This window comes from Calonectris borealis, chromosome 7 (genome assembly GCF_964195595.1).
Source record: "Calonectris borealis chromosome 7, bCalBor7.hap1.2, whole genome shotgun sequence".
In the NCBI taxonomy this organism is placed as follows: Eukaryota; Metazoa; Chordata; class Aves; order Procellariiformes; family Procellariidae; genus Calonectris; species Calonectris borealis.
In genome coordinates this window covers 19,722,111-19,735,635 of record NC_134318.1, presented here as the reverse complement: position 1 = coordinate 19,735,635, position 13,525 = coordinate 19,722,111, and the positions used below count along the sequence as shown (strand labels likewise).

The window sequence follows — 13,525 nt, the reverse complement described above, 5'->3', positions numbered from 1 at the left end:
CCTTTCTTTTTCAGGAATACTCTCTTACAGCTCTTTGGTAGCAGATGCTCTGGTTCCTTTCCTCTCTTCGTTTAGTTTAATGTCCAAGTCCCGGAGCTGGCTGAGGAACCCTGAATTTGGGCAGATGTCTCTGTGAGCACTCACTGTTTTCAGAGCATCCACGAGTGTCATGTTTTCACGGATCATTAAAAAGGCAAGCACTAAAGACGCAGAGCGGCTCACCCCCATGGCACAATGAACAAACACCTTACCTGCAGAAAAAAGGAGGCACAGCAAGGTGAGCATTTAGGGCTTTAGCATTTCTAAAGTGAGAAAGACACAGGGAGGACAAAAACTACTAGAAACAACTTGGGAAAAAAACGGTGACACTTAGCGGATACACATGTCTTCAGGGAAGGTTAGCATAAGATCATACTATACCTCTCAGGCAAGGTGGTATTTCATACCGACCTCATGCATCTAACTCAGGCCTCAGATTAAAATAGTTGAAATTTTCTGTGGAAGGAGAAGCTTTCTGTGACTAAACTTGTTAGTGTAGTTTTCTGTGGAAAAAAAAAAACCAGTTTTGGCAGCAAATTTTGGCCCAGCCCTGACTGTGATCACTGACGAGTGCTATAAACTCTGTAGGATAGTCTGCCTGTAAAAATGGTCTCATAATTTACTGTATCTCAGCAGCCCAACGTGAGCTATAACTGGGGATTTAATAAAGCACTCCAGTGAAAGCAGCAGATCTCACAGCCAGTCAGAGTCAGAGCAAACTCTGGAACAAATGCAAATTATGATAACTAGGCCATAATCCAAACTCTGCTGACAAAAATTCAGCAGGCTGTGGGTCAGGCTCGTAGTTTTTGACTTAGTTCATTAACTTCCGCTGCTTCTCTAGCTTAATAGACAGGCTGAATAAAGCTCCAATTCTGCGAAGCACTTAAGCATGTGAAGCATTTAATCCAGCGCTGAAGTGCTGCTGCTCTCAGCTGAGCGCATCGGGAGCGGGAGCAGGGCTGCGGTTCGCAGGGCAGGATCGCCGGGCTGGAGCCCGTGCTGGTGTGCGAGGGGTGCGAGGTGGGTGCGGAGGCACACGCATCCTGCCAGTTCCTGCAGGATGGACCTGTGGGGGAGCACCCGCAGTGCCACAACCTCTGCCCTTCCCTCTTGCCCTGCTCCTGGAGTTGGCCTTTCCTTCCACCATGGTGGGCTTGGGGCAGCCGGCCTTCCCAGCTCCCGGGGACCTGGCCACAGCCACCTTCCCTGCAGCGCATGGCATGGGCGCCCTTCTCCCATCCTCCGTGCGGGGGTTCTGCGTGTGCCTTCTCGAACCATATGCTGAATCTGAGCTTTGCTGGCTGCCTGTTACTGCAAGGAGAAGCCATTTGGCTCGTGTTGAAACTTCCTCGCAAAACTTCTCTTTGCCTCCCTCTTACCTCCTGAAGTGTTTAAGGCTTTGCCTATGAAATTGGCAGCATCGTAGAAGAAGATACTTAAATCAAAGGAAGGATCATCAAATGCTTCTACTCCGTAGTACTCTATTTGCAGATCTTCGTAATATTTGGCTCCTGTGTTGATGCTATATGGCCCATCTGCTGCATTAAGGATATGAGTAATGTTGAGGCTTTGAAGAGTAGTTTTGCTCCTAGCAGCCCACCTGTTGAAAGACATGAAGGGCTCATTGGCAACACTCCTAACGTTCTGCTAAAATAGCATGGTTTAAAGTTAGTGCCTGCTCCCGCTAGGGAAGGTTGCAGGAACTGCAGCTTGCGTACAGAGTAGCAAATTTCTAGAAGCCCATAGCGCTTTACACATGAAAAATGTGATATGGTGTTGTGGAGAGCAGCAAGAGCACAGACTTGCCGGTGGGATACTCTTAGTGAACCAAATGCCTCCCAGCAGTTAACCCCTGGGAACACGGCTTATTGTATAAAATGGTCAAGATTTTCCTTTTCAATAGTTGTTTAGCAAGTTCTAGAGCTAATATCTCATTCATAGCGTGCATGGGTCGCAAGGGCAAGAACCCACACAGATGCAGCAGCACCTCGTTCCTGGTTCAGACATGAAGGGGCTGCATCATACTCACCAGCCAGGTTCTCCCCCCTTCCCACCATAAACTGGGACTGAAGTTATTCCACAAAACTGTGATCCTTAACTGATGTATTCATGAGGAGGAGGAGTTGGGAAAAATGAGCTAGTGATCTATGTAATCTGCAGTAATCCAAATAAGAAGGAAATCGCAATAAATAGAAGTGGTCACAAGAATACGGTATTTGCATGAAAATTTCTGTTTGATATTTTCAGTTTTACCATCTTTGAAAGAAAATTTGGATTTGGACTGGCAAAATCCCTATTGTATAACTCATTTGGGTCCTCCTCCATCTGGCTCTTGACCCTGCTACACCTATTTGAGTGTGAGGGCTACTGAGCTCTTGTCTGCTACCTTAGAGCACAGTTTCCAGAGCAGAGAACACATCTCAAGAGTGGACACCAATTTGGGATGGGTTCTTTAAGGACTTTTGTCTAGAATACAAGTAATTCTTATCCTGCCAAATCTGCTGTGGTTCACAGAATATAGAAAACCCATACTATGAGTAAGTCATCATTTTGTACGTCATGTTTTTCATGACGTCCAAACTCCTTATGTTATCAGTTTCGGAAGCCTGTATTGCAAAAACATTCCTGCAGACCTGTCGTGGACAAGACCCAAAGGCTGCTCCCCGGTGTACCACACCCCTTCCTCCTCCTCCCAGCGACCGTTAACAGCTTAATGATAGGATCATATGTTCTTACGCATCTCCCAGGTAAATATTTGGCCAGACTTGGTCCACATGATTATCAGACCCTCCTCTGAACCAAAAGAGCCGCTGGAGGTCTGATAGTGCTGGTGTTTCATAGGAAGCTCTGCTCCCTGCACTGCTAGTCGGAGATGAAGAGTCTCTGGTGTGAGGCATCTTGCTCCTCTCTTGCACGCGCTCGGGCTGTATCAGAGACAGCTTTTCTGAAATGAATTAAGAGGAAATTTTCATACAGAAATAATATTCCCTAGAAAGTAGTCCTGTTCATTACCCTCCAAATAGCATTACATTATTATAACTGGTGTGTGCAGCAGGGCCTGCAGGTGTTGCTAAAAGCATCCAGAGAGCAGGACTGACTCTCTGGTAGGACTCTACAGGCATGTAATTCATCCCTGGAGAAAGCAGCAGCATATGACAATACGATTTAATTTCTTGTCAAATAACACTGTTGAAAAAGAACATCCTGTGCCACCTGAACGCATCAGTGGCTGAACCTCGTAGGCGCAGGTATTATTTCTGTTACTTTAGCGCTGATGAGTGTATGCAGGAAATCTCCAGTACTTTATGTTGGAGAGTTACCGAAGTGTTTGTGCACACTTGATTCTGGTTAGTTAAAACTGGAAGTTTTTGAAAGAATGAATCATTGGACTGACTTATACTTACAGAGCTTCTAGGGTCAAGGTGGAAATCTTAGGATGTGTATGTAAGACATATATTCATATAGTGTATGTGTATACATATATAAAATGTATGTGCATACAATTTTCTTTCATTTATAGGGATCTATTTAAACACATGTATACATATACACATACATACGTGTATACATATGAATGGATTTTCACATGTATATATACATATCTACATATATCTGTATGTATATAAATAGAAATGGAGAGAATTTGAACTAGTTTTTTCTCTCTCTCACGTGAATACCCCTGAACACTCAGCTATACTGGTATACTTGCGTCTGTCTGTCTCAGTCTCTCCTCTGGGAGCTGTTCCACTTTGTATAAATAATGTGATAGCTATTTGCCTCCAGAGAGAGGCTGTTTCTCTCGTCTGAGGGGTAGGGTACCTACCTGGCATGAGAGAAAAAAGAGTATCTGAATTTTGGGAAATTATAGAGCTGAAAGTTCTGGCTTTGTTGCCCTTTGTTTAGAATCCCATCTAGGGCTGTTTTGCTCCCTCACAGGTCATGCAGTGGAATATGGGCATCCCTTCTGCAATGTTGTGTGCTGGTTTAGGCTCAGGAAGCTCAGGCCAGCCTGAAGCAGAGCTCAGTCGAGAGCAAGAGTTCAAAGAATATCCAAGCAGTCCCTTCTCTGAGACTTTAGGAACATTTCTCCTGCCAGGATCTCATTATCCTGAATTGCTGTTCTCGCTCCCAGAGAACATTGATGAGCTTTGTTTGGTTGCTTGTTGGTATTAAAGCCATAATCAATGTGGGAGCCACACTAGAACTCTTCCCAAAGTGCAGTGGCTGGTGTTTATTCTGATGTGGCATCAGCTTTCACTCTAATGCCTGAATGCCTAAATCTAGAGTTTGGGTTTATTTTTTCAGCAGTTCTAGAAAACAAGTGCAGATGGGACCTTTAGAAGTCATCTAGTCTGTCCCCTGCCCCACAGCAGCATCAGCCAGATGGATGTTGCTCCTAAAGCAACAACAACAACTTCGTCCAAACATCCAGGTACATTATTTTTAAGAGTGTAGGCTGCTTTGGGGAATAAGCAGAAAGCAAGGGAGAATATCTTGTTGCTTATGGAAAAAGAAGTAGAGATGATGCAAGGCATATTATTGAACACCATATATATTTCTGTGACCTCAGCCTAAATTTGCTTCCCCTGCCCCTTCTCTCTCCTCCTCCCCACAAATGTTAAGAGCAGTTGTAGCTTTTTCTATGTTCCAATAAAAAGGAAGTCTCCCTAGGGTAACTACTTAATAAGCAAAATATGAAAAGCACAACAAAAATGATGGGAGAGATGGAAAAAAAGCTGACTGGTTTTACTTTTAATCATGAAGGAAAAGAACTGCAGGGAAGTAGAGAGGAATATAGGGATAAAAGCCTACGAATTTTTCAGGACAGATAACGTAACACCAAGAGCTTTGGTAAAGGAGTATATTGTGCAATCCCAGCACAGATTAGCATGAAGAATAGCACAGAAAGAGATATTGTGCATTAGCCCTACAAGTTTTACTGCCTTGCGAAAGTCATGCACTGTGCTCGAGAGCTACTGCCAGCATCGTCATGATGACCTGTTTGTACTTTCACCGACACAGAACGTTAAGCTGAAGCAGTAAAAGGAAATAAAGAAAAAGATAATACAGCTTCTACATCAGGAGATTCATAAGACCACAGGTTCATTTCAAGGAGTGTGGCTGACTTTCAATCGCTGCAGATGTTTAAAGGCTGAAGTTGTGGAGGTAAGCAGATGGATACTAAACTTTCAGTTCTCCTAGCCCCCACTGCTTTCAACTTCTGTTGTAGCCTGTCAGCTAGCTACAGTAATGGAGATGATTAGCAGAGAGAGGGAAAGAAATGATTAGCAGAAAGAATTACATTGTGAGTCCTCTTGTTCAACACCTGACTTTGAGGAGGTTCTCCAAGAATTGAGTCATTTTGGTGCTGGTGAAACTTAGCAGGCGACTCTAGCCTTTGCAGCCAGGGAGGTGCTTTGCAACAGAGCTCCCTTTCATACAGTAATCCTCTTTCGAAAAGTGCATCAACATCGTTGGCTTCACATGACTAATGCCAGACAAGTGAGCTCCTCGTGTCAACACGAAGCATAGCTCCTCCCAAGCACACCGCTCCGTCCTGCGCTGCGCTGGCCTTGAAACCGAATTGCTCTGTGGGGCCTTTGGGGTAAGCTTGGAAATAGCTATACCAGATGATTGGACTAATGAGGAAAGTAATATGAATTTTTTAATTGAAGGCCAGGGACTTTGCTGAGGGTTCCCCCCCCTTCTACTTTAAGATACTGCAAAGCTAGCAAAAGTGCTGCCACTGATGACATTTCTCTAAGCTTCTCCCTCTGGGTGGCTCCCAGAAGCTGCTCTAGTTGGGAACAGGCAGTGACTGCAGGAGGGCAGGAGCCCCTGTAACTGGGGAAAAAAAATTTCTCTTACAAGGTCACTAACGTTTTCTGCAGAGATCTAGACCATGCAAGTTGGATAGGATTACTTTTGTTTTAAACTGTAGCCTGGAAGTACCTAAAGACCATCTCACTAGATTCTTTCTTTCTATCTTTCTTTCTGTCCCTTTTTTTTCTGGTTAAAAACAGAACAACAGCAACAAAAAAAAGCCTCCTACCTATAGGAGACGTTTGATAGAGATTTTTAAGGGCAATCCAGATGTATTAACCTCCTTGCTTCCTTGGGAGAATACAAGGTAGCACAAGCTTTAAAACTGTTTTTTAAGTTTTTAAAACTGTCATTAAGCATCAGTTCCCAGGCACCCAGACCACCGGCGCGCACCCCAAATGGCCAGGGCCTGCGTGGTTCCACGGCTGAACTGTGGAGCCCGAGTCACCTCTCTAGGTGTCATGGAGGCTGGCATTTCCCTGGTGGGCAGGAGAGCCACCCCCGAGGCAGGGGCCGCAGGGGGCTGCGGGGCCGGCATCGCCCAGCGGCAGGGAGCGCCCGGGAAGGGCTGCGGGTGACTCCGCACGCTGTTTGCGTGCAGCTGGGTGCGGCTCCCAAGCGACTTGGTCATTCCAGGACCTCGTCTACAGCAACCTGACTGAGCTTTGTATCTCCCCGATATTATCCAGCCTCTTGAGTACTACAGTCTGCAAGGCTTTTTTTTTTTCCCCTTTTTCTACGCTGGAAACAATTGCCGTTTTCTACTGAAGATTTTTCTGGCAAAGAAAAAAAAAACGCACAACCCCCACTGACTTGAATTGGCTAAAGCATTTAACAGATTTGTGTTGCATTTGCAGATTCCAGACAAAGAAAACTCAGCAAAGTTCTGGAAAAAATGCAGACTCCAATGTTGTACATTTTAAATAGTTCATTTTGTTATTTCCAAAAAAATTACCACTTCCATTTTTCTATTCAAAGTTACTTTGGTTTTGGAATTTTACTTTAGCATTGCATAAAAACTTTTAAAATATTAAAACAAGATGAAGTGGCTTGTTCCTGGTTGAGAAAAACATGTTTTGTTTAACTAAATATGAACACAAACTAACTGCGCAGCCACTTATTCACCTAGCCCTCATTTTCACTCCTGCAACGGGAGGAAAGCCTCTTGCCATTTTGCCATGGTTATTACCTTGTCTCCTAAAGACCGAACTGAGCTGTAGAGAGATTAAATGACTGACTGAAGTTCCCAAGAAGAGTCTGTGGCCCAAGTCATCTTTCCTCTATCCCTTTTGTTAGCACCTTCCTAGCTGGTACAGCTCTGCTTGCGGGTAGGATGGTAGCCCGGATGGGGACAGGTGTCTTTCAATAAGAAGGTCTTACATGAGATTATTGATAGCCTCGGGCACAGCAGGGCACTGATTTTGGATGGACCTGTGCTTACTACAGTAATGCAAACACTAGGTAACAATAACATGATACAGAAAGCTCTTGCACCCAAATATCCTAAATTCCCTGAATCAAACCCTGACAACTAAATGGTTCAAAATACCAAAGCGTAAGATCAAACTATAATTAACGTGGGAAAAAAAAAAAAGCCTCTTGATGCATTTGAAATTGCTCTCTTCTCTGTTTTTTCTTCTCTTTTCTCTCAGCAAGCATCTCTGCGCTCATCTTTTACACTCCTTGCTCTTTTCTTTCAGGTAGTGCTTAACACTATGGCTCTTTGTCCTCCTGATGGAAAAATCCAGATGGAAAGAAGTGTGGTTCACAGGGAAATGATCATGTAAGTGGAATTAATCTTTCAGATACTGTAATGTGAAATCTGATCTTCCTTTTTGTTAAGAAGACCCAATCTGTGTCTCCACATTTTGGCCAGAATCTGACGCTGAGAGAACCCAGGAGGCTCTTGAGGTAGAGCTGAAAGCCTTGTGTGCAGAAACAGGCACATTTAAAAGCAATAGCAAAGTTAAAACAGCCAGATGGGAACCTAGCAGGCAACCGAGAGGGGAACTCTCTGTTTTCCTTGCAAGCCTACAGGGGCTTGTTTGCAGGAATTAGAATCTCTCACCAGCAGTTCACTGCAGCTCTAATACCAAGTGGTATTGAAAATGAGAAGCAGGTTATGGCTGATGGTTTAAATGAGGCACCTATGGGAATTTAGAAATGAGATCCTGGACTCGTCTTGGTGTAGACCGTGCACATGGCAGAGCAATATTGCTTTCCTGGCTGACTGCATCGTATGTTATGGCCTTTTATTTTGCCCACACTCAAACAGCAGGGAACAGTAGAAGTTCATTGCTCCTGCTCGCTGTTTAAACCCTGATCTGCTTCACCAGAGGCAGTGCCCCTGAATAATGGAAAGCAGAATCGGTCCCTCGGCCTCAGTGCGGGTACGTGTTCAACGCAGCACTGTATTAATGCCATTGCCATTATTCCGGAGTGAAGAGAAAAGCAGAATGTACAATTAAAGCTCTGTTTGGTTCGGTTTTTAAGAGAATTTACTACCCGGGAAAGATGCCAGATCGAGGGCTCTGGAAAACACAGCCCTCTCTTTAACCGCAGCGTCGGGAAGGAGCGGGAGCAGCCCTGCGAGCCTCCTCCGCGGCTGCCCCCTCAGCTCAGCTCCGCTCGCAGATGCCCCTCGCCCTATGCCGGCAGCCGCGTTTTACTGGGTGGGAGAAAAACTAAGTCTTCACACCTCTTCACTGCTTGGTCTCTGCCTGACACCTCCCTTCACATCCGGCCTGGCGCATTTATGATGGGGCCCTCTGACTCCTCCAAACCGAGCTGGAAGGCACCAGCTTCTGCTTGCGAGGAGCCTGAGCTGGGCTGGAGAGCAAAAGGCTTCTTCCTCCGTGACCGCTGCCCGTGGGGCTGGCAGGGCTGCTGCAGGGCAGAGACAGCCTGCCGCTACCCCACGGGAGCTGCGAGCACCTGGGGATGGCAGGGACACGTTTCAGGCAGTTTCAGGAGTGGGAGCAGTCAGGGGGCAGGGCGGGTGACGGTAACCAGGGGTTCGGATAGCCAGGAGAGCCCGTGGTGGTGAGGCAGGTCCCAGGTGAAGCGGGAAGTCAAGGGGGTGCCTGGCCAGGCACGGGCAGAGCTGCGAGGCAGCGCAGGTGGAGATGAAGCCTCAGCTCAGGTGGGCTCCTGAGTGAGGTGGGGAGCCCCAGCGAGGCCGCCCACCGCTCGCTCTCACACAGCTCCTTCCAGCAGCCCTGTCCCAGGTCACACAGCCACCGTTGTCCCTGGACAAGGCAAGCCCCCAGGAGGGGCAGAGCTTGCCAAGCCGGGCTCATGGCCCTGCCAGCAGGATTCAGGCTAGTGGAGAGAGCTTCACCTGTGCCCTGCTGGTTTTTGGGGAGAGGATGTTATTGCTAGCTCATGGAAATGCTCCTGGAGAGCATTTCCTTTCTTTTGCAATGTAACCGATCTGCACATATTTTCCCAAGACTGTCTGTCCAAGGGGGGAGAACCTCCGCGCTGCCTCCAGCCCCCCAGCTCCAGCCTGCCTCCCCCAAGCCTCCTGTTTAAGAGCCACGCAGCCGAGGAAGAGGCCCCTGCCCACGCACGGGGCTAACGCTGCAGAAAAGGATGCCCGGAGAACGGGGGCGGCGGGTGGAAAAACGGGGAGTCCTGCTTGCAGTGACAGGCCATGGCTGTGGCAGGACGACAGCTTTTACATCTGCAGCTTTCAGATTCAAAGGAGGAAAAAAAAAGAAGTATTACCTTAGCAGCTGGCATCTCTGAGCTAGTCAGTGCACTATCCCCAGCAAGACAGCGCTGCCCTCCACAGGCTCCTGCCATAATTTCCGACTCGGCTGTGGATATCTGTCAAGCCTAGGGTGATGCTTTCCTCTTTAATTCTCTTCTGGGGCACTCCTGTCCAGGGTACCACTGCTAGGAATTAAACCCCTCCCAAAACTACTGTTTTTCTTGACACATCTCGGCTGCACTCATGCTTCTCCCTGAATTAAAATAGCTGTAGTTTTAAGTCCTGCTGCCAGCAGCCATAACTGTGCTATATGCTATAATCAGGAGAGCACACAGTCACCGTGCAGCTAACTGCTTCTAATAGTAGAAACTTCACTCCAATCTTATATAACACCAGTAATGGAGCAGAGAGGCTGGGGCTTGTGAGGAGCTCAGAGAGAGCCTCCTTGGGCAGCCCGTGCCCTGAGGGCAGAGGAGCTCCAGCAGGAGCAAGAAAAACAAAGTGACCTTGATATTGAGAGCAGTCCAGTGCGTGCTGTCACAGCCAGCGCTGCGCCGAGATTTCATCGGTGTCACAGGCTGTCGATAGGTCTAAGTTATGGGCAGTTCTTCGACAAATGATGTCGAAGAGACCAGACTCTGAAAGAGGGGGGAAAAAATTCCTTGCAAGCTTCAGGAAAGACAAATAAGTATGTTAATATATTGTTATTAAAAGGGGCTCCAAAGCATTTGCCCTTCTGCAGGCAGTATGGATTTGTGTGACTGCGGATTAAAGGGGTTTTTTTTTATTCTCCTTGATTTACTCCTCAAATGATTTTTCTCTGACTGCTGCTGTCAATACAAAATTGACAATGCTGTCAAGCTTGCAAGATTTCAGAATATTTGAAGGCATGAGTAAAGGGGTTTTGAGATTCCTCGGTCGTTTGGCAGTGGTATATTTGAGCTGTCTGTTTCTCCCTGCACTTTTAACATTAGCAGTGAGTGCTCTCCTTGCCTTGCCTTGCTTGAAAGGGTACATATGAGAAAAGCACCTTTTTCTAAGGTTGAAAAAGCTGTACAAACTCTTTGCAGTGGAACGAAGAGCAAAAAGACTTCAAAACTCTACAGTGGAAGATCTATTTTGGCACTTAAGTTTTTTCAGGCAAACCGCAGAGCTTTCAAGGGACACTCTTAGCTTTGTTGGGGCAGAGCAGGGTATTTTTTCTTTAGATTTTTTAATTGCTGACTTTAAAATCATGATTTTTTAAAATTAAGTCACCTTTTAAGTAGGGTGATAGTTTGTATCAAAGGAATTGACCACTGATGAGGTGCATGAGAACAGCTAAGAGGAGATACTAAGACCTAGAACTCGGGTTTACTTTCTCTTGAAAACTTTTGATTATGTGTCTGATGAATATTTGCTCCTAATTTTTTTTCTCGAATTTGAAGAATTAAAACTAGGGGTGGCTTTTCTGTTGCTCCCCCCTGGTATTGGGGTACCAGGTAAAGCAGAGTGCAAGCAACCAGGGAGCTGCCTAGTCAGGGGGTGTGGGTAAAGCGGCGTGTGCAGCCACCCCTCCGGGCTGTGGCGGATGAGGGGCCGAGGGCAGGGGGACGCGCTTGCTGCTCTGTGAGATGTCCAGTCCCAGGGTCACTGGAGAGCTTGTCCTGCCATTTGCTGGCTTGTGGGAAGGAGTTTCTCTGCCAGGCCCTGCCGCCGCGCTGCCTCTGCGAGGAGCCGGCAGTGCGGTGCTGCCCGCCTCCCCAGATACCCTGTTGATGCCACCTGAGTCGTGCAGTTCGTCAGGCAGGGCAGGAGCAAGGGGTGTTATGTGCCAGCAAGTTTTTGAAGGTGTTTTTTTTTCACTTTTATCTTGTCAGGTTTTATGCTGCTGTTTTTCTGATGTTATTTCTTGCTGAGGCTTGGTGTGGACTGTAGACCAATGCCAAAGCCGGCAGGGTGATGGAGGGAGGAAGAGCCTCGAGCAAAGCAGCAGCCTCATGGCTCCCAGGAGGGTGAGGCAAGCACAGGTGGGGTGCAGCCTTGCTGGAGGTTGTGCCTGCTGGAGGCGGTTTATAATAGACAGTTTGGGAACAGGCTGCAAATATAACAGTCCATTTTCCCAAAGCAAACCCCAGTGCCTCCAGCACAGCCCTGGGAAGGCTGTCCTCTGCTTGAGAAAGTTGCTGTGAGCAGGAATACATTAAGGACTGTGAGCTTCTCAGGTACAATGGTAATGGGAGCCATCCGTGAGCTATAAATAGCATTAACATCCTTTCTCTGCAATGCCTGGCATCCCAAGCAGTCATTTTTGCTGGTGCTAGTGAAAATGAACAAAGCTCTGAACAGCTTTTATTTATGTTCTCTTTGCAGGCTGGAATTTTGAGAGTAATTTTTCTCAGTGGCTTTGAATTTTGAGTTTATTTTAAGGAAAAATATTGGCATTTTCTCCTTTTGGATTTTTTCCTTTTTTAATTATCATACATTACTTCCATATTTTTAGCAAAACTATGTGGGAAAAGCTGTTGTGACAGGATAGTGGGGATCACAAGTAGTCATTTACAAAGAACCTCTGCGTGATTGCAGGAAAAGGGGAAAAAAAACCCCAGAAACCATAATTTAAGCTTATCTAAATCTTACATACATTTTTAAACAAATACTGAAAATGTTTTGTTTTAGAATTGAGCAAATAATGCAAGGTGCTTTGGCATGATTTGTACTGTTTACATTGACAGATCAGAAAGAAATAGTTGTTGCAGTGGAAGGAAAATCTTTACACGCCTATTGGACAAGATCTTCCTGTGGTTTCATAGGAAACAAAGATGTCTTTTGTCAAGGACCTGTGAAGAGCCGAGAGCGAAACTGGCAAAAAGGACTCTCTTCAAAATATTTAGGGTACACCCGATGAAGTCCTGTTATAAAACGATAAAGCCTCACGTTACGCAACTCTCCTTTGCTGTTACAGACATTCAAGAAACACAAGGTCTACAAAACAGACATTTTGCCCTGGGATAACCCCCGAGCCATTGCTACTAGATCAACTGGTGGAGCTGGAATAATTAGGCAAGCTTTCAAACAACCGAGAAGGGCTATATTTTTTTCCAGTTATGCCAACTGATCTAATTATACATTGCCTTTACTGACAACCCTTGCCTTAGACCAGAGCAGCAACACTGCTGTTAGTGGAAGGCTGTGATTTTTCATATTGCCAGAAGATGGCAGAAGAAAGCAATCTTCAATGATTTAAAAATCCACAGTAAACTCATGACTGGCTTTTAAAGGGAGCTGATACACGCGAAACTGCACTGGATGGATGGATGGATGAAAAATGTGAAATGTACTGTATGAGTTAAATTGGTATTGACCTGAGTGTATACATCAAATTATCTACAATAATCAGACAGGTCGGGGGCTTTGAGTTAACCGAAGGCTTTGCTCCTCCTCCTCATCCAGAGTGATGCTTCCCTTGTAGCCTTCTAAAAAAGAAAACCGAAGAAAACTTGCAAAGGTTATTGGGCGTCAGCGCGAGTTATCGGGCGCTTATTAGCCGGGAGGAGTTATTTCCGACCGGCAGCACTGCGCAGCGGGGTCCCGGCACTGGGGTCCCGGTCCCGGCGCTGGGGTCCCGGCCCCGGCCCCGGGGTCCCGGCCCCGGCCCCGGCCGCGCGGCCGCTCCCCGCCGGGTGCCCCCGCGCCGCGGCGGCGGCTGCCGCAGCCGGTGGGGAAGGCGAGGCCTGCCGCCGGCCTGCTTTTAGTTCGCGTCAGAACGAGGCATCGAGGAAATTTCTCAGCAGCCCCCGCGGTTCGCCCGAGGGCGGACAAAGGCCCACGGCCGCGGACGCCGTGCTGGAACCCCCGCGGCAGCGGGCCCGGCCCAGAGCCCGCCTCCGGCGCCAGCTTTCCCACCTCCCCGTCACCCGTCCTTTCCTTCTCCCCCCGCAGCCTGAGCTGACCGCCCCGGGGCTG

At 47.1% G+C, this 13,525-nt stretch overlaps 1 protein-coding gene across 1 annotated transcript; it reads right to left on the bottom strand.

Annotated features, from left to right (window-relative positions):
• Window positions 1-24: 24 nt before the first annotated feature.
• On the bottom strand, window positions 25-2,939 carry LOC142084183 (dual specificity protein phosphatase 13B-like). Its single transcript, XM_075154422.1, has 3 exons — window positions 2,779-2,939; window positions 1,422-1,642; window positions 25-251 (listed from the first exon to the last, which is right to left on the bottom strand). Exons 1-3 carry the CDS (start codon window positions 2,937-2,939, stop codon window positions 25-27), a joined length of 609 nt encoding a protein of 202 aa, XP_075010523.1.
• Window positions 2,940-13,525: the final 10,586 nt, after the last annotated feature.